Source organism: Apodemus sylvaticus, chromosome 7 (genome assembly GCF_947179515.1).
Source record: "Apodemus sylvaticus chromosome 7, mApoSyl1.1, whole genome shotgun sequence".
In the NCBI taxonomy this organism is placed as follows: Eukaryota; Metazoa; Chordata; class Mammalia; order Rodentia; family Muridae; genus Apodemus; species Apodemus sylvaticus.
The window spans coordinates 69,186,589-69,209,335 of record NC_067478.1 but is presented as its reverse complement, the minus strand read 5'-3'; the positions used below and the strand labels follow the sequence as shown (position 1 = coordinate 69,209,335).

At 36.8% G+C, this 22,747-nt stretch overlaps 1 protein-coding gene and 1 long non-coding RNA gene across 8 annotated transcripts in view; one reads left to right on the top strand and one right to left on the bottom strand.

Annotated features, from left to right (window-relative positions):
- Positions 1-22,747, top strand: part of Myo9a (myosin IXA) — a 229,491-nt gene that overhangs the window by 191,687 nt on the left and 15,057 nt on the right. For 6 of the 7 annotated variants that reach the window (XM_052188139.1, XM_052188138.1, XM_052188140.1 and 3 more), the window contains 7 exons: positions 5,475-5,586; positions 8,020-8,081; positions 14,239-14,431; positions 15,715-15,843; positions 16,585-16,690; positions 17,838-17,969; positions 18,791-18,914. In XM_052188139.1, coding sequence (XP_052044099.1) covers positions 5,475-5,586; positions 8,020-8,081; positions 14,239-14,431; positions 15,715-15,843; positions 16,585-16,690; positions 17,838-17,969; positions 18,791-18,914 — 858 coding nt within the window. Of the gene's footprint in view, positions 1-5,474; positions 5,587-8,019; positions 8,082-14,238; positions 14,432-15,714; positions 15,844-16,584; positions 16,691-17,837; positions 17,970-18,790; positions 18,915-20,674; positions 20,729-22,747 lie in introns of all 7 variants that reach the window. The other variant, XM_052188141.1, reaches the window with a different exon arrangement.
- LOC127688962 (uncharacterized) overlaps positions 1-22,747 on the bottom strand; it is a 77,594-nt gene that overhangs the window by 46,953 nt on the left and 7,894 nt on the right. The gene's annotated exons all lie outside the window — the stretch shown is intronic.

Below are 22,747 nucleotides of genomic sequence, written 5' to 3'. Positions count from 1 at the left end.
TGGTTTAGCTGGATCCTAAGGTCCTATGTTATTCTCTACTCTTAGTCCATGTAGTATTCAAAATCTTAGAGCAGTAAGACAAGGGAAAAAAAAAAAACAGGAATACAAATTGGAAAAAAAAAGTCAGATTATCTGGACATAATCCTATACTCACCAAACCTTAAAACTTCTACCAAAAAACCTGCAATATGTGGTAAACACTTTATGTAATGTGACAAGATAAGGATTAACATAATATAGTTTGTATCACCAGTAATGAACTTGCTAAGAAAAAAATCCTACTCATATTAGCTTTTAAAAATAAACCCCAAAACATATCAACACAGAAAAGACCTTATCAAGGGGAAAGATACTCGAACATGGAAAAAGATGTCCCATACTTATGGATTGATAGAGTTAATATTGTGAAAATAAGACTTTATTACCAAAAAACCATCTACACATTAAATGCATTTTGCTTCAACATTCTGACTTCCTTTTTAGAACTAAAAAACAAAAGACTTGCATTTCCCTAATGATTAATGATATTGAACATTTCTTAAGGTGCTTCTTAGCCCTCCAAAGTTCTTCATGTGAAAATTCTTTGTTTAGCTCTTTACCCCATTTTTTAATGGGGTTATTTGGTTCTCTTGGTTCTACCTTCTTGAGTTCTTTGTATATATTAGATATTAGTCCTCTGTCAGATTTAGGATTGGTGAAGATCCTTTCCCAGTCTGTTGGTTGACGTTTTGTCCTTTTGACAGTATCCTTTGTCTTACAGAAACTTTGTAGTTTTATGAGGTCCCATTTGTCTATTCTTGATCTTAGAGCATAAGCTATTGATGTTCTATTCAGAAACTTTCCCCCTGTGCCCATGTCCTCAAGGGTCTTCCCCAGTTTCTTTTCTATTAGTTTCAGTGTGTCAGGTTTTATGTGAAGGTCCTTGATCGATTTGGAGAAGAGCTTAGTACAAGGAGATAAGAATGGATCAATTCGCATTCTTCTACATGCTGACCTCCAATTGAACCAGCACCATTTGTTGAAAAGGCTATCTTTTTTCCACTGGATGCTTTCAGCTCCTTTGTCAAAGATCAAGTGACCATAGTTGTGTGGGTTCATTTCTGGGTCTTCAATCCTATTCCATTGACCCGCTTGCCTGACATTGTACCAATACCATGCAGTATTTATCACTATTACTCTGTAGTAAAGTTTGAGGTCTGGGATACTGAATCCCCCAGAAGTTCTTTTACTGTTGAGAATAGTTTTAGCTATCTTGGGTTTTTTGTTATTCCAGATGAATTTGAGAATTGCTCTTTCTAGCTCTATGAAGAACTGAGTTGGGATTTTGATGGGGATTGCATTGAATCTGTAGATTGCCTTTGGCAAGATGGCCATTTTAACTATATTAATCCTGCCAATCCACAAGCATGGAAGATTTTTCCATTTTCTAAGATTTTCTTCGATTTCCTTTTTTAGAGATCTGAAGTTTTTGTCATCTAGGTCTTTCACTTGTTTGGTTAGCGTCACTCCAAGATACTTTATGCTGTTTGTGGCTATTGTGAAGGGTGTCATTAACAGCGCCCGCGCTGCCACGGTACCGAGTATCGGGCGTAGGCCTGGGGGATTAACAAAAACCACAGACACGGGTCATTCTGCAAGGAGAATGCCAAAGCTTTACTGAGAGACCAGCAATAGATATATATATACTAGAGGCCAGGGAAGGGAACAGGAAAAATCAATTATAGTCATAGGTCAGGCACCTGGGAAGTCTGTACCACACCGGGCAGGAAGGCAGGAATCAAGCTAAGCCCCGGGATGTTTTGCTCTCAAGAAACCTGTGCAAACAGCTCAGCTGGGGATGTTGAGCCAAGCTCTCTGGTTCCCAACAGTCATTTCCCTAATTTCTTTCTCAGTCTGCTTATCCTTTGAGTATATAATGGCTACTGATTTGCATGAGTTGATTTTTAGTCAGCCACTTTGCTGAAGTTGTTTATCAGCTGTAGGTATTCTCTAGTAGTTTTTTTGGGGGGGTCACTTAAGTATACTATCATATTTCACCTCACACCAGTCAGAATGGGTAAGGTCAAAAACTCAGGAGACAGCAGGTGTTGGCAAGGATGTGGAGAAAGGGGAACACTCCTCCACTGCTGGTGGGATTGCAAGATGGTGCAACCACTTTGGAAATCAGTCTGGTGGTTCATCAGAAAACTGGGCGTGACACTTCCGGAGGACCCTGCTGTACCACTCCTACCTAGGCATATACCCAGAGGATTCCCCGGCATGCAATAAGGATACATGCTCCACTATGTTCATAGCAGCCCTATTTGTAGTAGCCAGAAGCTGGAAAAAACCCAGGTGTCCCTCAATGAAGGAATGGATACAAAAAATGTCGTATATATACACAGTGGAGTACTATTCCACCATTAGAAACAATGAATTCATGAAATTCTTAGACAAATGGATGGAGCTGGAGAACATCATCCTAAGTGAGGTAACCCAGTCTCAAAAGATCAATCATGGTATGCACTCACTGATAAGTGGATATTAGCTCAGAAACTTTGAATACCCAAGACATAATCCACATATTAAATGATGTCCAAGAAGAATGGAGGAGTGGCTACTGGTTCTGGAAAGACTTTTAATTTGACTATTTCATGGAAAATTCCATAGATAAAGTAGTAGACATGAAAAACCTTTCTAAATTAATCAAAGGTTATGCCTACCATTTTATCTGTATAATTTTCCATGATAATCTTCAATTTTAACATGTTTTTTCTATATATTTCTTCAATTTTATCAGAAATATTTTCCATGTAAATCTTCAACTTTATCAGAAAATGTTTATAATCCCACTTTCAATCAACTTAGTAATACTTTTACGCCTACCATTATTATATCTATATAAAATTTTCCATGATAATCTTAAATTTTAATATGTTTTTCTACATTTTTCTACAGTTTTATCAAAAATATTTTCCACGTAAATCTTCAGTTCTTTTTTGTGGAGGGGGGTTGTTTTTTGAGACAGGGTTTCTCTGTATAGCCCTGGCTGTCCTGGAACTCACTCTGTAGACCAGGCTGGCCTCAAACTCAGAAATCCGCCTGCCTCTGCCTCCCAAAGTGCTGGGATTAGAGGCATGAGCCACCACCACCCGGCTTGTAAATCTTCAATTCTATCATATAATGTTTCTACTTCCTTTTTTCAATTAATTTAGCAATGTTTTTTTATGTCTACCAGTTTACTCTTCAATTTTCCATGAAAATTGTCAATTTTAATGTGTTTTATATATCTCTTCTATTTTATCAGAAGTATTTTCCATGTAAATCTTCAATTTTATCATATAACATTTTTAGTTCCTTTTTTAATAAAAGAACACGCTTTTCAAAAAAGAAAAGAAAAGAAAAGATACAGGGGGAGGGAGGATGGAGTGGGGGTTTCTGGAGGGAAAACCAGGAAAGGGGATAACATTTAAAATGTAAATAAATAAAAGATCCAATAAAATCTTTTTAAAAATAAATTTTTTAAAAGGGAAAAAAGAATAAACATAAAAATATATGATGAAAATATTTAACCAAATCTTTATCCTGAATGATTTGTGAGTTCATGGTACTGTAAAGTTATATAAATGATTATCATTTAATGTATTTCACTGTCAATATTATAAAAGCAAAGGTTCAAACACATTGAAACAATTTTTATTTAGTTTATTAAAATTGATTACATTGGCATTTTTTAAAAAAGAGAATTTTAAAATGGAGTTGCACAAAACTAAAAAGCTATACAACACAAAAGAAAATATCATAAATGAAGACAAGGGGGACCTGCCAACTATACATCTGATATATCACTCAGTAAATTATTTCAAAAATTAAAAATCCAAACAAGATATTTGCAAATTAATAGTCAACTGAAATTTCTCAACAACAACAACAACAAAAGGAAGTAAAAAGGTTAACACACGAAAAATGCTCAACACCCTGATTCATCAGGGAAATAAAGATTAAAACTGCTTTGAGATTCTACTTCAACCCATCTAGAATGGCTGTCATTAAGTGAGGATATGTGCAAAGAGGAGGACCCCTTATACACTTCTTGTGAAAATGTAAACTGGTACAGGCATGATGGAATTCAGTATGGTAGCTCCTAAAAAGGAGCTAGCTATGTCTTAGTTTGGGTTTTATTGCTATAAAGAGACAACACAACCATGGCAACTCTTATTTAAGTGGGGCTGACTTATAGTTTTAGAGGTTTAGTCTATTATCTTCATGGCAGGAAATAGTGGTGTGCAGGCAGACCTGGTGTTGGAGAAAAAGGTAAGAGTTCTATGTTTTGATCCACAGGCAGCAGAAAGAGTGGGCATAGCTTGAGTATAGGAAATTTCAAAGCCTGCCTCCAGAGTGACACACTTCTTCCAGCAAGGCCACACCTCTTAATAAGTGCCAGTTGTTATGGGTCAAGTATTCAAAACACATGAGTCTGTGAGGGCCATATAATCTGGCTGTGCCTGTTCTGGGTATATAATCAAAAGATTTAAAACTGGCTTACCACAGAGATACTTGCCCAGCCATGATTATAATGATTCACAATTTTAAGATGTGAAGCCAGTTACATGTTCAACAGACTAATGGTAAAGAAAATGCTACATATATATCATGACATTTTGTATGATTGAAAAAAAAATGGAATTGTGACATTTGCAGTCAGATGGATGGAACTGCTATACTAACTAAAATAAGTGGGTATGATACCAGTATCACAGGTTTTATCTCATGTAGCCTATAGATGTAAATTTTTATATGTGTAAATATATATATGTACTACATGAAAGTTGACAGTGAATTTTGAGAATGAAGTTCCCAATTGGGAGGAACAAGAGAGGATTGTGCATGTGTCGTGAAAGCAAGACAGGGAACTAGCTCATTGGAAGGAAAGCAGCAAGAAGAACAGTAAGAGTGCAAACAAAAACAAGGATACACCAGGCATGGGGGTGGCCTTTCAACCCAGCACTTGGGAGACACAGAAAAGTGGGTCTCAGAGTTCAAGGTCAGCCTGGTCTACATAGGGGTTTCCAGGCCAACCAGAGCTACATAGTAAGACCCTATCTCAAACAAACAAAGATATCAATGTATTGATAATTTCAAATGAAACCATTTTCTTTTTAAAGGTAAGCAAAAGAGTTGATTAGGAGAAAGAAAAAACATAAAAATTATTTATGTTAATACCTAATGTGTGTATTTTCAGCTTTAATTTCAAAACAGCAATAGGTATAACTCAGGCAAACAAGCCTTTTCAGGTCATGATTGATTTTCAGTAATGTAAAACATTCCTGGAATGTTTTTATTTTCATTATTTCTTGGAGGATCATAATTCTCTAACTGGAATAGATACCCAGTGAAGTCTTAGAAGAGGTTGGAGAATTTCCCATTTACCAACCATGTTCAGGAAGCATTTACCTCATTGCCTATAGTATAAATAGTGAAATTTCTTCATTCAGGTGGAAGAGCACAATGGCCACATCTTTAAGGCCACCCAGTATAGCATCCCTACATACTGTGAGTACTGTTCTTCCTTGATATGGATAATGGACAGAGCCTCTGTTTGCAAATGTAAGTATTAGACATCTTTGAGGGAAAAGCTTTCATTGTTCTCTCTTGTGTTCACTTGTCTGAAAAACTAGTACCATGTACATGGTACTAGTTCTGTACCCATTTAGAAAAATAGTTAAGCTTTCTTGAACTATAATTGCAGTACTTCTTTATAGTAGTTCTTGAGCAGCTGAATTCTGTAAAGCACTTTGCTAGTTAGCCCTTTGTGAGTTTAACACTATGATTTATACCCTGGTTTTAATGCAGTCTTTCAAATGAGTTGCAGTTTTATGCCACCCTGGAACTTGCTCAGGGCAGGCTGTCATGACTGCCTGAAATGTCTTCAAGGATCCCTTCCTCTGGTTCCAGTGCAAATTTACCATCTTCTTTTTAATGGTGCTAAAAACTATATAACAATCGAGGTCCATACCTATGTGTTCTACAGTGTGGTCCATACCAAACTGTATATTTAATTTCATTTTCAAGTTATCATTATAAATATGGCTAAATGTAGCCATCAATAAACACACTACAACCCGAATGCTATGTTCTCTTGAAATTTCTTCCACCATATTATTTATCCTTTTAGTTCTGCCTCACTCAGACTTTTAGAACCTAGTTCAATGCAGATAATTTTTTTTTTGCCAGAAAATATAAATAACTTCTAGACCTTAAAATTTCCCTGGGCAGTGGTGGCACACACCTTTAATCCCAGCACTTGGGAGGCAGAGGCAGGCAGATTTCTGAGTTGGAGGCCAGCCTACTCTACAGAGTGAGTTCTAGGACAGCCAGGACTTTACGGAAAAACCCTCTCTCAAAACACACACACACACACGACTTTGTCAAATTTAGTCAAGATAACAACCCCACTTCTCTGGGGTTTCTGTATTAATTTTGTGTTGCTGTGACCACAGTGCCTGATAGAAATGACTTAAGGAAAGAAACATTTGTCTCATGTCTTCAGAGTTTTTAGTCCTTCATGTGTAGTGGGCTTGGTAGAGGTAAACCAAAAAGCAGAGATTCTGACCCACATGAGAGGCAAGATGTAACCTTCAAATGCTCACACCTCTAGTGGCCTACTTCAACCAGAGAGTTTCCACTGTGTAAGGATTCCACAGGCTTTCCGAAATGATTCCACTAGAAGGGGAGTCAATATTTAAATAACAATCCTGTGGAGATTTTAAATTCAAATTTGAATGAAGCGAGAACTTCCTTTCATTTTCTTATCAGTGGTCTTAAAAATTATAATAATGTTGATAATGTGAAATGTCTGAAATGTACCTAATTCAAACACTATGGTTTTAGGCTAAGCAGTGATTCTCGACCTTCCTAATGCTGTGACCCTTTAATACAGTTCTTCATGTTGTGGTGACCCCCCAACAACAGAATGGTTTTTGTTGCTACTTCATAACTGTAATTTTGCTACTGTTAGGAATTGTAATGTAAATATCTGATATGCAGGATGTCTGATATGTGAGCCCCAAAGGGTTGAGACCCACAGGTTAAGAACCACTGATTTAGAGAATTTGCTTTTTTACGGCCAACGTGTATTTAGATTGATTTCTTGTAGAATTAATTGTTTTTATGACTGACTGATGTCACCATTATAATAGCATGGCCTCTATTACTTGATCTAGCTTTGAAAGCATAAAAGATTAGAAGTTTAAGAAAGAATATTTTGTTAGTTTGCAGTAGCTGGTAGAGCAGAATGACAGAAGCCACCTTGCTCTCAGCATCCCTCCATGCAAATGTCTTGTTCCCATCAGCTGTCTGGGTACCTTGGTACTGGACACACTAAGAAATTTGTTTATTTGTTTGTTTGTTTGTTATTTTGTCTTTATATAGTCTTGGCTGGCCTCAGTCTCTCAGAGATCTGATTACCTTTGCCTCCCAAGCCTAAAAATTATTTTTGCTCTGAACTTTTTTTTAATCTTATGTTCCCTACTATAACTAATACTCTGCTTATATTATTTTCTCTAAGATTTCTATTTTGATCCTTCAGGGATAATAAATAAGTCCTCTTTTATTTTTTTTAATGTATCTCCAATTTTATTTCAGTAAGCATTTCTTGAAAATAATCCCTTCTTTGCCCATAGTTATAATTCTTAATTGGGATTTCTGGGACTTTAACAGGTTTTAGAGCACCAGGGAGGACATACATACTAATTTGTGAATCAAACTATAAAGATAGATAAATAACCTGTTAGAATTGAGTGTGTGGGTAGGAGACATGAGTGCAGTAGTAAGACAGGCACCCTAAAAAGAAGAGAAAGCTTATTCATTGACACTGACTGAAAATATTAGACAGATTTTCAACATCATTTCCCTTAACAGAGGTTAGCATAGAACAAAATGTGTTTAATTACGTTAAAGCAGAGTCAGCCTCAAAAAACACAGTTGTGAACTTGGTAAGCTCTTGCCATTGATTTGCTGTATGCTTAACCTGTCTTCCAGTGTGTAAGTATGCTTGCCATAAGAAGTGCTGTCTGAAAACCACGGCCAAGTGTTCTAAGAAGGTAAGGTATTGCGGCCCCTTAGTAGGACACAGTGTGTCTGCAGGGTTTTGGTGTTTTTTTTTTTCCATGTGGAAAGTAGTTAGGGCTTCTTTAGTAGCTTTATAATACAGTGGTTTTCAAACTTCATGATTTCAAATCACATTAAGAAGTATGTTTTATATCACAATCCAATATACATGTGTGGAGATGTATGTATATAACTGAATTAATTTTCTTAAAACCTTTTATCTTGTCTTTATGTAAGCTGCTAAGTTTATGAGTTAAGCATTCATAAGTTCTTCTGAGGAGTTAACTTTAATGTTCACTATTAACATTTAACCATGAACAACAACGTATACTAAAAGAACTGGTATTTTTGAATACCTTTTTGTATTTGTGTACGTAAGTCTAAAAAGTACTGAACATGTATCTTCAAGGAAACAACCTTTTTGTTGGTTTTGGTTTTTTTTTGAGACAGGGTCTTTCACTAGCTGTCTTAGAACTCTCTATGTAGACCAGACTGGCTTTGAACTCACAGGATCCACCTGCCTCTGGCATGCTAGGATTAAAGGCATGAGCTACCATGTCAGCCCATTTTTAAAAAATTGTTAATGACTGATAATGGAAAGGCTCAGCTCACCTTGGGTGGAACTAACCCTGGGCAGGTGGTGTCCTGAGTTTTGTAAGAATGCAGGCTGAGCAAGCCATGAGAGAAACAAGCCAATAAGCAGTGTTCCTCCATTACTTCTGCCTCAGAGCCTGCCTCGAGTTTTTGCTATACCTTCTTTTGATGGTGGACTGTGATGTGGAAATTTAGACAAAATAAAATAAACCCTTTTCCCCCTAGTTTCTTTGGTCATGGTGTTTTATCACAGCAGTAGAACCCTAACAAAGAAAACAACCACCAAACAGTATTCTTTGTAGAGGAGATCTTACATACTAAAGTCAGAGTAGATGGTTGAAGTTTTAGCAGTCTCTTAGGACTGTAGAAGGTGGGAAAGAGTTCCATACTGTAAAGCCTTGAACCACCATGGTTTGTTCAGTAGAAGAAAAAGCCTAAATTAAATATTTTTACTTCAGGACTTTTTTTGTTTTTTTAAACTTCCATGCTATTTAACATAGATGGCTAAGAAGCTAGTTAGAATAGGATTTTCTAGAGTCTCAATGCTTAGGAGAGAAAGGAGAATTTTAAATTTTAGGACTAGTAATCAAAGAGAAATCATTTCTCCAGATTCAGTGAGAGCCATCTCAAGAAATATACCCATGAATGGAAGTGAACCATTGATAGACTGAGCTTAACAAATTTACCAATTAGCTTTGAGATGGTCCTTAATTTGATTATGGTTGTACCTCCTCACTGTGACCACCCACAAGAGAGGAGGAGGGACCTTTCCAGAGAGAGAACATCACTCAGCACTATTACAATTTTTTCAAATATCATACCAGACACAAGGAATTAGACTACTTAGTTCATAATAAAATAGATTTCAATACTTATGAAGTACTAGGTATATAGCCTTAAACTTTAATGGATATGTTTAGATACTGGATAAAAAGATTCTGGATAAAAAGATACTGGATAATAAGAGTTCACCAGTGAACTAAAATATATTAAGTATCGGTTTTAACAGAATCAAGTGGAGATTCTAGAGAAATTTGAAACTCCATATTATTTTGCAGCCTACACAGAAGGGAAGGTTGGGGAACTAAAAAGCCTACACACAGAAAATATCCAGGCTGGGAGAATAGTAAAAAGAATGGTAAAAATATAGAAATGTAAGGGGAAAGATGAGGTGCTATGTGTGGTTATATGCATATGGAGAGCCAACTTCAGGTATCTTCCTTGATCACCCTCTTCATTACAGTCTCTCACTAATCTCGGAGTTCACAGACCCAGCCAGGGACTTGCCCAGGGAAGTCTTTTTTACACACACACACACACACACACACACACACACACACACACACACACACACACACACAGGGAAATCTAAAAAGAAAGAAAAAACAAAGCAGATATAACAGAAGCATCTTAAAAAATGCTCAACTTCATTAGTCATTAGGGGAATGCAAATCAAAACAACCCTGAGATTTCACCTTATACCAGTCAGATTGGCTAAGATTAAAAATTCAGGAGACAGCAGGTGTTGGCAAGGATGTGGAGAAAGAGGAACACTCCTCCACTGCTGGTGGGGTTGCAAATTGGTACAACCACTCTGGAAATCAGTCTGGCCTTTCCTCAGAAAACTGGGCACGTCACTACCAGAAGATCCTGCTATACCACTCCTGGGAATATACCCAGAGGTTTTACCAGCATGTAATAAGGATACATGCTCTACTATGTTCATAGCAGCCCTATTTATAATAGCCGGAAGCTGGAAAGAACCCAGGTATCCCTCAACAGAAGAATGGATGCAAAAAATGTGGTATATATACACAATGGAGTACTATTCAGCCATTAGAAACAATGAATTCATGAAATTCTTAGGCAAATGGATGGAGCTGGAGAACATCATCCTAAGTGAGGTAACCCAGTCTCAAAAGATCAATCATGGTATGCACTCACTGATAAGTGGATATTAACCTAGAAAACTGGAATACCCAAAACATAATCCACACATCAGATGAGGTACAAGAAGAACGGAGGAGTGGCCCCTTCCTTGTTCTGGAAAGACTCAGTATAGCAGAATAGGGCAAAACCAGAACAGGGAAGTGGGAAGGAGTGGGCGGGAGAATGGGGAGGAAAGGGGGCTTATGGGACTTTCGGGGAGTGGGGGGCTAGAAAAGGGGAAATCATTTGAAATGTAAATAAAAATATATCGAATTAAAAAAAACAAGGAGATACTGGGCAGCATATCATATAAGGGTTTAAAAGCATTTAACTAAGGCATGGTGGCAGACTCCTTTGACCTAGCACTCAGGAGGCAGAGGCAGGCAGATCTCTCTGCACTCAAGGCCAACCTGTTTTACATAGCAAGTTCCAGGACAGCCAGAGCTACAAACCAGTATACATAAAGTGTAAAGCACTTTTAACATAAAATAGGATAAATACAAAGAAAACAACAGTTCAGTACTCCAAACAAAAGTATAGTTTCTTAAAATAATTATCCAACAAAGCACAGTAATAAAGCACAGAAATAAAGCACAGTTAATATCCGAACAGAAATAATGGAAGCCAGTGGATAATAGTGAGGTATTTTAAAGTGTTCCAAGAAAAGAGAACCAACTGAAATTTTTCATCATACTCAGTGATACTGTTCAGAAGTGAAGACGTTAGCCTGTCAGTGATGGAATGCCTTCCTAGGGTGTGTAAAGCCTTGGGCTTTGTCATTTGGTACTGAAAGCAAAAAATGAAAATGTTTAGAAGACATTTAAACAGATAAAAACATAGATTTCAACCCTGTAGATCTGTACTAACAGATTACAATCAAATGGAAAATACTTTAAATATTTTTTAACTAATGATAACCCTGTAACAAAGAGAAAATAGTGAGGAAATTTTATAGCTTTAAATCCATACATTAAAAGTATAGTTAGAAGTGACTAAACTTCCATCTCATGGAGGAAAATGCAAAAGCTCAGCAAATTATACTCAAAGGAGCAGAAGAAATAATAGTAAAAAGAAATCAAAAGCTGTGTCTATACAATATAAAAACCTAGAAAACAAACATCAACAAAAGGAAACCCCTACAAAACAAAATTTTGGCTCCTAGAAAGACTAAAGTAGATAAGCTTTAGCAAAATAATAAAGAAAAAATAATTATTAAAGAGTAGGGTTTTTTTTTTACACATTTATTTAGTGTGGGGGGTATGGCCTGTTTCACATAGTGTTACACACATGTGGAAGTCAGAGAACAATTTGCATGTGCCAGTTCTACCTAGTACAATTCCGGTTCAGTTTACCAAGTGCCTTTCCCCTGTGCCCTCTTGCAAGCCCTAAGAATATTTAGAGTTTTGGGGCATATTTATTTCAGGTTACTTAGGTTCAAACCTGGCTGCACTTCAAGTTATTGTTTAGTAGCCTCAACTACTTTCTAGTTTTTCTTTCAGTTTTCAGCTATTAATTTTTTGATGCTCAAGGAAGAGCTGGGCAGTGGTGGCACACGCCTCTAATCCCAGTACTCTGGGAGGCAGGCAGGCAGATTTCTAAGTTCGAGGCCAGCCTGGTCTACAGAGTGAGTTTCAGGACAGCCAGGGCTATACAGAGAAACCCTGTCTCGGGGGGGGGGGGGGAGGTGGGTATCATACCAATAAGAAAACTTTTTCTTTATGTGTATTTTTGTTTAAATCATTTCAGTAATCATTATTACATTTTTCTTTAATTATTTGCCCCATACTAGATCTTTCCATGCCATATATACTTAAAAACTAAGTAGAATATAATAGTTTATTGCAAAAATTTAGCCAAGTTGATGGAGTGAGTGAAAGTACTAACATTAAATATGCATCCTTCAAATATTCTAAGTATTCTGCCTTAGACCTAGTAGTAGTAGTATTAGAGATGTTATTTGATATCGGTTTAACATCCTTTAAATTAAATTTGGAATTAATTATCTGAGAATTAACTGATGATATGCAAAATGTATATATGGACAATAACAGAAAACTAATTCTTGTCGTGTCTATTAAAATTCTCCAGTAGTGTCTCTTAGCTGTCAGAATAAAGCCCAAGTACACTTTATAGCCTTTGCCTAGCTTTTCGTTCATTCTTAGTTTAGCCATACCGAATAGTCAACTTAGTCTCACGGATTCCATGGCTCTGTGTTTCCTGAGCCTCTCTTGCTTTCTTGGGTATCATCTGCTTCCTAACATCAGTGCTAAGTATCAGGTCTTTTTTCAGGTCCTTAGTTGCTATTTTGTTGGTGGTTTTGGGGGGTTAGTTTTAGCTTGGGTTTGGCTTTTACGAAATAGGGTCTCATTTATCTCAGACGGCCTGGAATTCCGTATAGCCTGGGATGAATTGGAGCTTTTGATTCTCCTGCTTCTTCCTCTCAAGTGCTAGGAATCAAACATACGACTGCAAGAAAGCTAGGCTAGTACTTTGCCAACCCAGCTCCTGCCCAGCCCAGACATTGCTGTTTTATATTCTGTGTTTCTGTAATTACCCAGTAAATCTGTCATTTTACTTATTTCCACATGCTAATGTGGTATCTTAGCATTAATTTTAGGAGAAATGCTCTTACTTTTGTTTCCCTGGTACCTAGATAATAATGACAAATGTATCAATTAAGACAAGAAATCAAAATCAATTCAAGGCCTTAAGTATCAGTCTCAACAATGAATGTACTTCACATGTGTCTAAACTAGCTAGCCACTGAAAATGTGAGGATAGTAAGGGAGATATCATGTATAGGATATGTTAAAGGGGGAGAAAATTCATATGGGGAGACTAGTCTTGATACTGTTAGAGTAGTTCAAACGAGCAGTAGCATAGGCTGAAAGAGGGTGATGAGACACAGTGAGAAGTGGAAGGAAGTGTGGGGCTAGGCTGAGTGACTAAAGCTTGGGACTTTGACTCTGGTTGGGAGGTGAAGGTTGAAGGTGATTAATAGGCCAGAGGAGGCAGATAAAAGAGAAGGAAAAAGATTTAGATAAGCAGTTCCTAGAGATCAAGAAGTTGGCATTTTTGTGTATGACTTAAATTTTCTCAATGATAAGCTGTTGAATTGCAGACATTTGAACTATCTAATCACAGATATTAGATGCACCACTAAAGTGAGGGAAGGAGCACTAACACTGATCGTGGAATAGACTGACCCTTTGCTTAAAAAGTAGCTGCAAGTAAGGTTTTTAATAAAGTTTTACCCTTGAAATGGCAAAATATTCTTGTGTTTCAGAAATTACTGACACATTAATTCATTAAAAAATTCAATGATTTTTCCAATGGTAAATACTCAAAGTTTGCTTTCTTTTTTTTTTTTTCCATAAAAACCAAACACCCTTCTCCTACACTCAACATCAGCCAAAGTAGCAGCACATTGCCACTGCCTCTAGTCTTGTTTTCTGTGTGGATTTTCAGCAGAAGATAATTTAAACTATTAGCTCATCAATTTGTGCTTTTTATAAACTGTAATTTCCTTTCCTCCCAACTTCTAGGGTTATCAGCCTAAAACTAGGGAAATAAGCATGCTCTATAGTGTTTGAATGCATTTAGAAACAAAATTTATCTTTCATCTAGTATGATCCAGAGCTGTCATCTCGGCAATTCGGGGTTGAGCTATCCCGTTTGACTAGTGAAGATCGGGCTGTTCCTTTAGTGGTAGAGAAGCTCATAAACTACATTGAAATGCATGGACTTTATACTGAAGGTATTTACCGAAAGTCTGGGTCAACTAATAAAATCAAGGAGCTTCGACAAGGTCTAGATACAGGTAAGAGAGTGTGCCCTGAATCAAATTTTAATTCTTTTTAAAAAGTTATTTCAGTTTTATTATATACTGCTTCTCTAAATGTAGGGCCAGAACTTTTGGGGGGGTACTTCTTTGCCATTTTTGAGTCTTTGGCTGTACTTAGTAAATTCATCAAACATATATTGATAGTATCAATTATAAAAGGTATTGTTAGGTACTTGAAAAAGATCTATTTGACAGACTAATTAGATCCTGATATCCTTAACTTATGAGGAGGAAAATGTAGGTTCAGGGAAATTAATAGAATGTTGATCCAAGGCAACAAAGATTCTCAGAAACAGTTTTGAGAACTCAGGGACATCATTTATCTGCATTTACAGATAAGGAACAAGGTTGACAGAGGGATTCATCTAACTACTTAATACCAACCAGTGATCATGTTGGAATTTAATCCTGTATTCTCTGAATCCATAATTTAAAGTGCTGCCTGTGAGTCTTCACTGTTCTGACTGCAGATGGGATTCTTTGTTGTAGATTTTCCTGTCTGCCCATGTACACTGAGGGCTTCGTTATGAGTGTAAGCTTAGTCCCAGAGTACACATAAGGGCTTGCCTTGGGTTTCAGTAACCAAATCTATTCTTTGTCATTATTAGAAGAAAGTAGTTCTTTTTTAAACCAAACTTAGATACAAAAGTTGTCTTTGTGTGACTAAGAACCCCAATGGTTTTTCTCACCACCAGTGAGAAATGAATTATTATGAAAATAACAGGAAATGCCTGAGAAAACTTGATAAATTCTGGCTGAAAGAACTTTGTATACACTTGTTTGGGGTATTTGTCAGGTTTGTCTCACTCTTGACCTGTGCAATAGCAAAACTGGATGAAGATGTTTCCATCACATTTTCTTGCCTTCTCAACTCTAAGAATGACTTAAGTCAGCCTTGCATTTAGTTCCCTTGGACTTCTGAAGCATTCGTACTTAAGAATGTGGTTCACAGTCCAATCTACAAGACAGGAACAAAAATCAAAGGCAAGCAAATAGACACTTCTGCAGCAGTTTGATTCTTCCTTCATGAAAATATTTTCTTTTACATTGGTATTCACAACATATTTAGGAAATAAAGACACCAACACTATTCCTTCATGGTTAGAAGTGGCAATTCCAAGTACAGAATGAAATTGTTCCAAGTATACATTGTTTAATTAACAAATATGAAGGCTTCTTTTAGTAGATTTACTCTGTGAAGTGTACTGTTTAAATCTTTTGCATGTTTGTTTTGTTACCTAACTCTCATTTCTAAATAGATGCTGAAAGTGTAAACCTAGATGACTATAACATACATGTCATTGCAAGTGTATTCAAACAATGGCTTCGTGATTTGCCCAATCCACTCATGACTTTTGAACTCTATGAAGAATTCCTTCGAGCTATGGGTAAGCACAAGTTTCTTGAGTTTAAAGGAAAGGCCTATACTTGATAAAGCAATGCCATGTGTTGTATTCATTATTAAGGCCTCCTATAGTAAATTAGCCTTGATGGGTTCTAAATTAAACTTGTGACAGTCAATAGACAACTGCCAGTGTATTATTACCTATTCAAATGTTGACTTTTTATAGACTCTTCTAAAATTTTCTGAATAAGCCACATTATTGCTTCTCATAAGTAACTGAAAGATGTAGGTATAAAAACAGTAAAAGATCAAGTAGGAGATTTTAGGGTAAGTTAAAACATTCATTCAGTTGTAAATCTAAACAAGAACTGTATCGGAAGTTAACAAGTTAAGTCTTGTCTGTTTTATACCAGATAGGCTATGTGCTTTAGCTGTGTAGTATATTGGTAAAAGTTTGCGTAGAGTTATTTAGGACCTGAGGATTTATAATTATATAGAACAGTTGGTTAATTTTAATGAGAAACTAGTCTGTCACATGATGACTAAAATACTAGAATACCTGTGTCCTTGCTATTACCAAGGGCTATTGGGGAACAAAGTCAATTTTGGGAATTTAAATACAGGGAGTCAAAGCTTAGAACCATGGTTCTGCCCGCCCGCCCCCCTCCCCCCCCCCCCAAGCTGAAGCCATTATTTCTCTGTTACAGAGTTTCCATCCAGGAAGGAGATACAGCATGTAATAGGGATATTCAGTATAACTTGCTATTTTTACCGTTTTTCTTAGGCCTTCAGGAAAGAAAAGAGACAATCCGTGGTGTATACTCTGTAATTGATCAGCTCTCCCGAACTCATCTCAATACACTGGAACGCCTTATCTTTCATCTAGTTAGGTAACTTATTCAAGACAGGTTCTCACTATGTATCTCTGGTTGTCTTGGAACTCACTGTCTAGATCAGTCTGGACTTGAACTTATAGCCATCTTCCAGCCTCTACTTGTCAAGTGCTGGGATTAAAGGCGTGTACCAGTATGCCTGGTCTTTTGGGGGTTGTGGTCAGGATTCCATTTAAATGAAGAAGTTGAATTTATAAAGACAGTGCCTTGCCTAGGAATGTAGTTTAGCAGTGGAGTACTTACCTAGCATGCACAAAGCTTGGTCTTTACCGGTGCTTAAAAAACAACACCTCTCACCTCCAATGAAACACCTTTCTGCCTTTCTAAACTTTGTGATGTATTTAGGAGGGGTTAGGATTCCTCCAAACAGAAATCTGCTAAATTGAGTACTTTTTAGAGTAATGCATATAGCAGCTCATGCCTCTTGGTGGCACCAAGTAGCAACCATTTTGACATTTGAACTAGAAGAGTTTTTGTCTCCGGACATAACCTACTTTGTGAGAGCTGGGTTCAGAATTATACACAGGAATTGACTAACTAGAGGCTTCAGGAGTAGATATCTTTCCCTGTATAAATATTTGAAGTGGTTGGGAAACACTCTCTTTCTGTTCAGATGTGGGGTGTGTTTGAGAATGCCTTAAAATATCTACTCTAGGGGTTAGAGAGATGGTTTAGAGGTTAATAGCATTGGCTGCTCTTCCAGGGAACATGGATTCAATTCCAGGTACCCATACAGAAGTTCACAGCTGTTTATAACTCCAGTTCCAGGGGACCTGACAGTCTCACACAGACATGCCTGCAGGCATAACATCAAAGCACATAAATCCTTTTTTAAAAATTAAAGAACCCACACAACTCTGCATCTGCAGACATATTATGACGTTGGGCTTAAGCAGCAGGTTATAGACTTATCTTAATATGCTTTATGTTGACTTATAGTCCAGATTGTTTCAGGGAGTAGTAAAAGTCCGTTTTCCCGGTAAAGGGATAGCTCTAGGGAAGTCTACAGTGTCTTCCTTAAGTTTCGTTGGTTATCTATGCAATACTATAGGGTTGATGGCATGTTATCCTCTCCTCTATACCTTCCCACTATTATGCTATTATATCCTCTTTTCACTTGTGTTGTTTTTGCTTTATTCCTTAGGATTGCTCTACAGGAAGACACTAATCGAATGTCTGCTAATGCTTTGGCCATTGTGTTTGCACCTTGCATTCTCCGTTGCCCTGACACTACTGACCCACTACAAAGTGTACAAGATATCAGTAAGACTACCACGTAAGGCCAGCCCCATTCACCTCTATAGGACCTTAGTTGATGTAGTCCATTATATCCAAATATCAAACACAGTAAATGATTTCATACGTTCCAGTGCATTTAAGCAGATTCTTGGTTATTCTACGTCTTGTTTCAATTTATGACTGCTTATAGTTTTTAAATGGATTTCTGTTTTGTCAAGTTCTATATCTCTATCTCTATCTATCCATCCATCCTTCCCTTCCTCCCTCCCTATTTATCTCTCCCTATAAAGCATGTAGTCTAATAGTGATCTTATCACTTAATCCCTTTGGTTGTAATAGTCCAGTATTCCCATAGTTTACCCTGAACTTTTGGAAAATGTAAAGGCTTGAGTCCATCCCCCAGATACATTAATTGATTTATTAATTGATCTGGGATTGTAGCCTGAGTGTTAGGATTTGTAACTATTTTTAGTTGCTTTCTAAAATGCAGACAGAGTTGACAACTACCATTCTGAATTTTCTCGGAAGGGCTAGAGAGATGGCCCAGTGGGTAAGAACACCGACTGCTCTTCCAAAGGTCCTGAGTTCAAATCCCAGACACCACATGGTGGCTCACAACCATCTGTAATGAGATCCAACGCCCTCTTCTGGTGTGTCTGAAGACAGCTACAGTGTACTCAGATATAATAATAAATAAATCTTTAAAAAAAAAAAGAATTTTCTCGGAGCTCATAAAATAAAGGATGCTTCCTTCATCCCAAAATTGTCTAGGACACTTAGTTACAAAGTAGTCTAGAGATAAAACCCTTCATTGATTTACTTCTGCTTATAACAGTTTTTTCTTTCTTCCTGTTTCAGATGTGTGGAGCTGATAGTTGTAGAACAAATGAATAAATATAAGGCTCGTCTCAAAGACATCAGTAGCCTGGAATTTGCTGAAAATAAAGCAAAGACTAGACTATCACTGATTCGTAGATCAATGGTAAGATGCAAACTATGGAGCACAGTGAAAAGTGGGAGAGGGAGGCTTCTTGTGACTTTTTTTAAGTATGTGTTTGTGACATATATGGATTATGTACAAAAGGAACCTCTCAGAAGGAACACAGGTGCTATGAATATCTATTGAGCTTTCTTTAAATTATTTTAGCTATGTATACAGAGTATATTTAATGTGCAGAATTTTAAAATATTTTGAATAAAAAGCTGGTGGCTTATAATCTTCCCTGCTTACCTTACCTATCCATGACATGAAAACTTAACTTTATCTTAACTTTTTCTCTACATCCTTCCATTATCTTTTCCTACTCTGAGCCATATCATTTTTGGTGGTCCTTCAAAGATTCCTGATAGTAGGGAATTTAATCATTTGGGATTTAATATGAACTAAAACGTTTGATTCATACAGAAGCAGAATTCCATTTAAGAGTCTTCTATAATCAAATAAAGATTTTACTTAGGATTTGTTGTTGGGTTCTGATAATTTTTTTTTCTTTACTCACGTTTGTATTTAGTGTTTACAGTTGAAACTAGTGACCAGCAATTATATAGATAACTCCAGTTACCATTAACTAAGAATCAGTAGGATCTGAGGTTCTGATAAACAACTGGTGGATTAAAGTTTAACCTTTATCTACTTGTTATTCCCCTTTCAGTAAGATAACATTATCACAATAGGCACATACTTCAGATCCCCAGCATATCTCTCAAAACACCAGCTTCCCAATTTTCTTACTCATATTTTTCTAGAGCCCAGAAATGCTTCTTTCATGCTATTATAATCTGTATTTAGACTGACGCTGAAATAACTCTGCTTCTTCCTTTCCTATTTAAGCTTTCTTGCACAAAACAGATGTTCCACAGAGGTCTGCTGGTAGGGTTAGTGGATGATCTCTAGAAACAAACATAAGCATAACCTTTCCCAGGCATTAAATAAAGTTCATTGTCTTAGGATTCCAATTACTATGATTTAAAAACAAACAAACAAACACAAAATACATGAACAAATTGGTGGGGGAAGGGTATATTTCAGCTTAGATTTTCCTAGTCCATTTTTCTAGGAGGTCAGGGGAGAAACCTAAAGGAAGAAACTAAAGAAGAGACTATGGGGGAAGTGCTGCTTTCAGGAGCTTGCCCCATGCTTAGCCTGCTTTGTTATATAGCCCAGGACTACCTACACGGGAGTAATACTAGCCATAAGAGCTGGGCCCTCTCACGTAGTCATCAGTCCCAAGAATGTACCACATACTTGCCCGCAGACCAGTCTGATTTTTCTCAATAGAGATTTTGTCTTTGAAAATTACTCTGGCTTGTGTCAAGCTGACATAAAACTAGCCAGCAAAATCATCATAGGATATGATCTAAATCTCTTCCCAAGACATTAAAAATGAAAATACTTCTTAAGAGGGAAATTTGGGCCTAAGGTGTTACATTAGTTGGTAGAGTGCTTGTCTTTAAGACAAGGTTGATCCCTGAGACTATGAACAAACAGAAACATTTTCTGTATTAAGAATGTTAGCTCAGTATTCAGAGGTTTAATTTATTAGTACCCACCTAGGAAGAAAAGGAAGAGCTTCTTTACTGTAAAACTTTATTTCACAGCAAGTGGAAAAGCTGTGCATCCCCTCCTCTCAGTACTGCAGAAAATGAATACATTCATTCCACTGATTTAGCCTTCTCTTTAATGGGACAATGACATGTACAATCTAACCTTCTGCTTTCCTTTTCATGTCCTTCCTAATCCAGAAACCTGTACTAATTGCAGTTAGATTTATGAGCATTACCCGCAGTTCAGTCTCGGTATGTATTAATATTGCAATGTGTCACAGTCACTTCACATCATTGTGTCTCATTCATCCAGGAATTGTTCTGCTCTGTCAGTCACCCGTGCCTGTCTGCCTTACATGTTCAAACTTTGTTCAGGGCCCACTTTTTTATCAGTCTTCACTTACCTTTTTCTTAATCTCTTTCTTTAGGGCCTTCACTTTCCTTTCTTGTATTATGCAGGTGAACAATGTTCATTTGAAATACACTTTTTTTCCTTGTCAGATAATCCTCATTTAGAGTTTCTGTTTTGGTTGAATCTTTAAAGGCTGGGTCAAAGATACTGAAGTATCAAGTTCATTCTACTCTATGAGCTACATTCCTAGCAAATCCCCTTTATTATTATTTGAAATACCTGTTAAGATTTTCAGTATCTATCATAAATAATGCTTATGTATCTGCTCATAACTGACTCTGGAGGTACCTTCTAAGATGTAGACATATGACTCTTAGATACATGTTAGTCAGACAGGATTCTGGTTTTGCTGCCTTTTTTAAAAACTGTGTTTTTACAAGGAGAAGTGGAAACATAGAAAGCTAAAACACCAAGCTATGTGGAAACTAATTTTAGAATACCTGTGTCTACTTGTTGATCTATAAATACAGATACCATTCACTAGTAACTAGTAACTGTGTAGTAACTGTCATTTCTATCATAAAGCTTCCCTTTCCCATGGAATATCAACCTAGGAACATGTCAATATTACATTTCTTTCCAATGCTTCTGTCTCCTTTGAAATGAAGTACAATTTATATATTCAAATTTTCAGCCATAGCCTTTATATCCTGTATTTTTCTCATATCCTTAGAGATTGTACCTTTAACTGGGGAGTTATAGGGTAAACTTCCTTGCAGGGTGGACTAGACTTTTATCTAGAATTGTAGGGTAAATAGAATTCCGCATGCTGTTCGAGTGCTGGATGGTAGTTCAGTTTGACTGTTTTACACTACTGTTCTGTTTGTAAACTAACTGAAGATGAGTGGTAGCCCCAAATCACTCTCCTGCCAGAGCAGACCTATCGTCTCCCTGACACTGTTAGTGCCATTTAAAGCAGTGATTCTCAGCCTTCCTAATGCTGTAACTCTTTATTACAGTTCTTCATGTTGTGCTGACCTCCAGCCATAAAACTATTTTGGTGCTGCTTTATAACTGTAATCTTGCTATTAGGAATCATAATGTAATATTTCTAGAGATTGAGGTTTGTTAAAGGGGTCAGGATTCAGTATCCTCTGTCTAAATTTTGACTGAAGGCATTGATGTGGTGTGGGAAGCTGTCAGGGCAGTTACAAGTTCTCCAAAACTTTTCCAAAACTCTTATTAGTTTCTTAGAAAGTTTAAAGTGTTATCACTGACCAAAAAACAAAAAAACAAAAAAAACAAACAAACAAACAAAAAAACCAAAACACCGAAACCCCTCACTTGAAACAATGAGTTCCTTTTAAATAGGATCAAACAAAATCTATGCAGTATACTCATGTGAGTAGTTACACTTAGTCAGATATCCCAGTGTTTGAAGATAAAATCAGCTAATTTGTTCAGCTTGTTATTCAGGTGATTGTACACTGTTTACTAGGACAACCCTCAGCATACTGCACTTGTCATTTTATCATACACAAATAAAAACAATGAACCTAGTCCTTAAGGGTTAATAATGATATGACTTAACTGATGCACTAAACTACTTTTTAACCTGTGAATACATAGTATTAAAGACTATGAAGGACAATCTACTAGTAGTACCATTTTGTACTATTACCTTGACCATGTGGCGGTGTCAACAGTTTGTTTTTACCCACTATTGCTTTTAACTAATTAATATAAATGTTACTAAGTGGAAAGGGAATATGGCATCTTAGCACTATTATAAAAGCAGTGTCCACATTGTAGATCCTTTGGGAATGCTTCCACGCCTCTACTGGAAACCTGGGAACTGTGTTCAGAACCAGTATACCAAGTCTAGGAATAGAGCTTGGTGGTAGAGTACTTGCATTGAT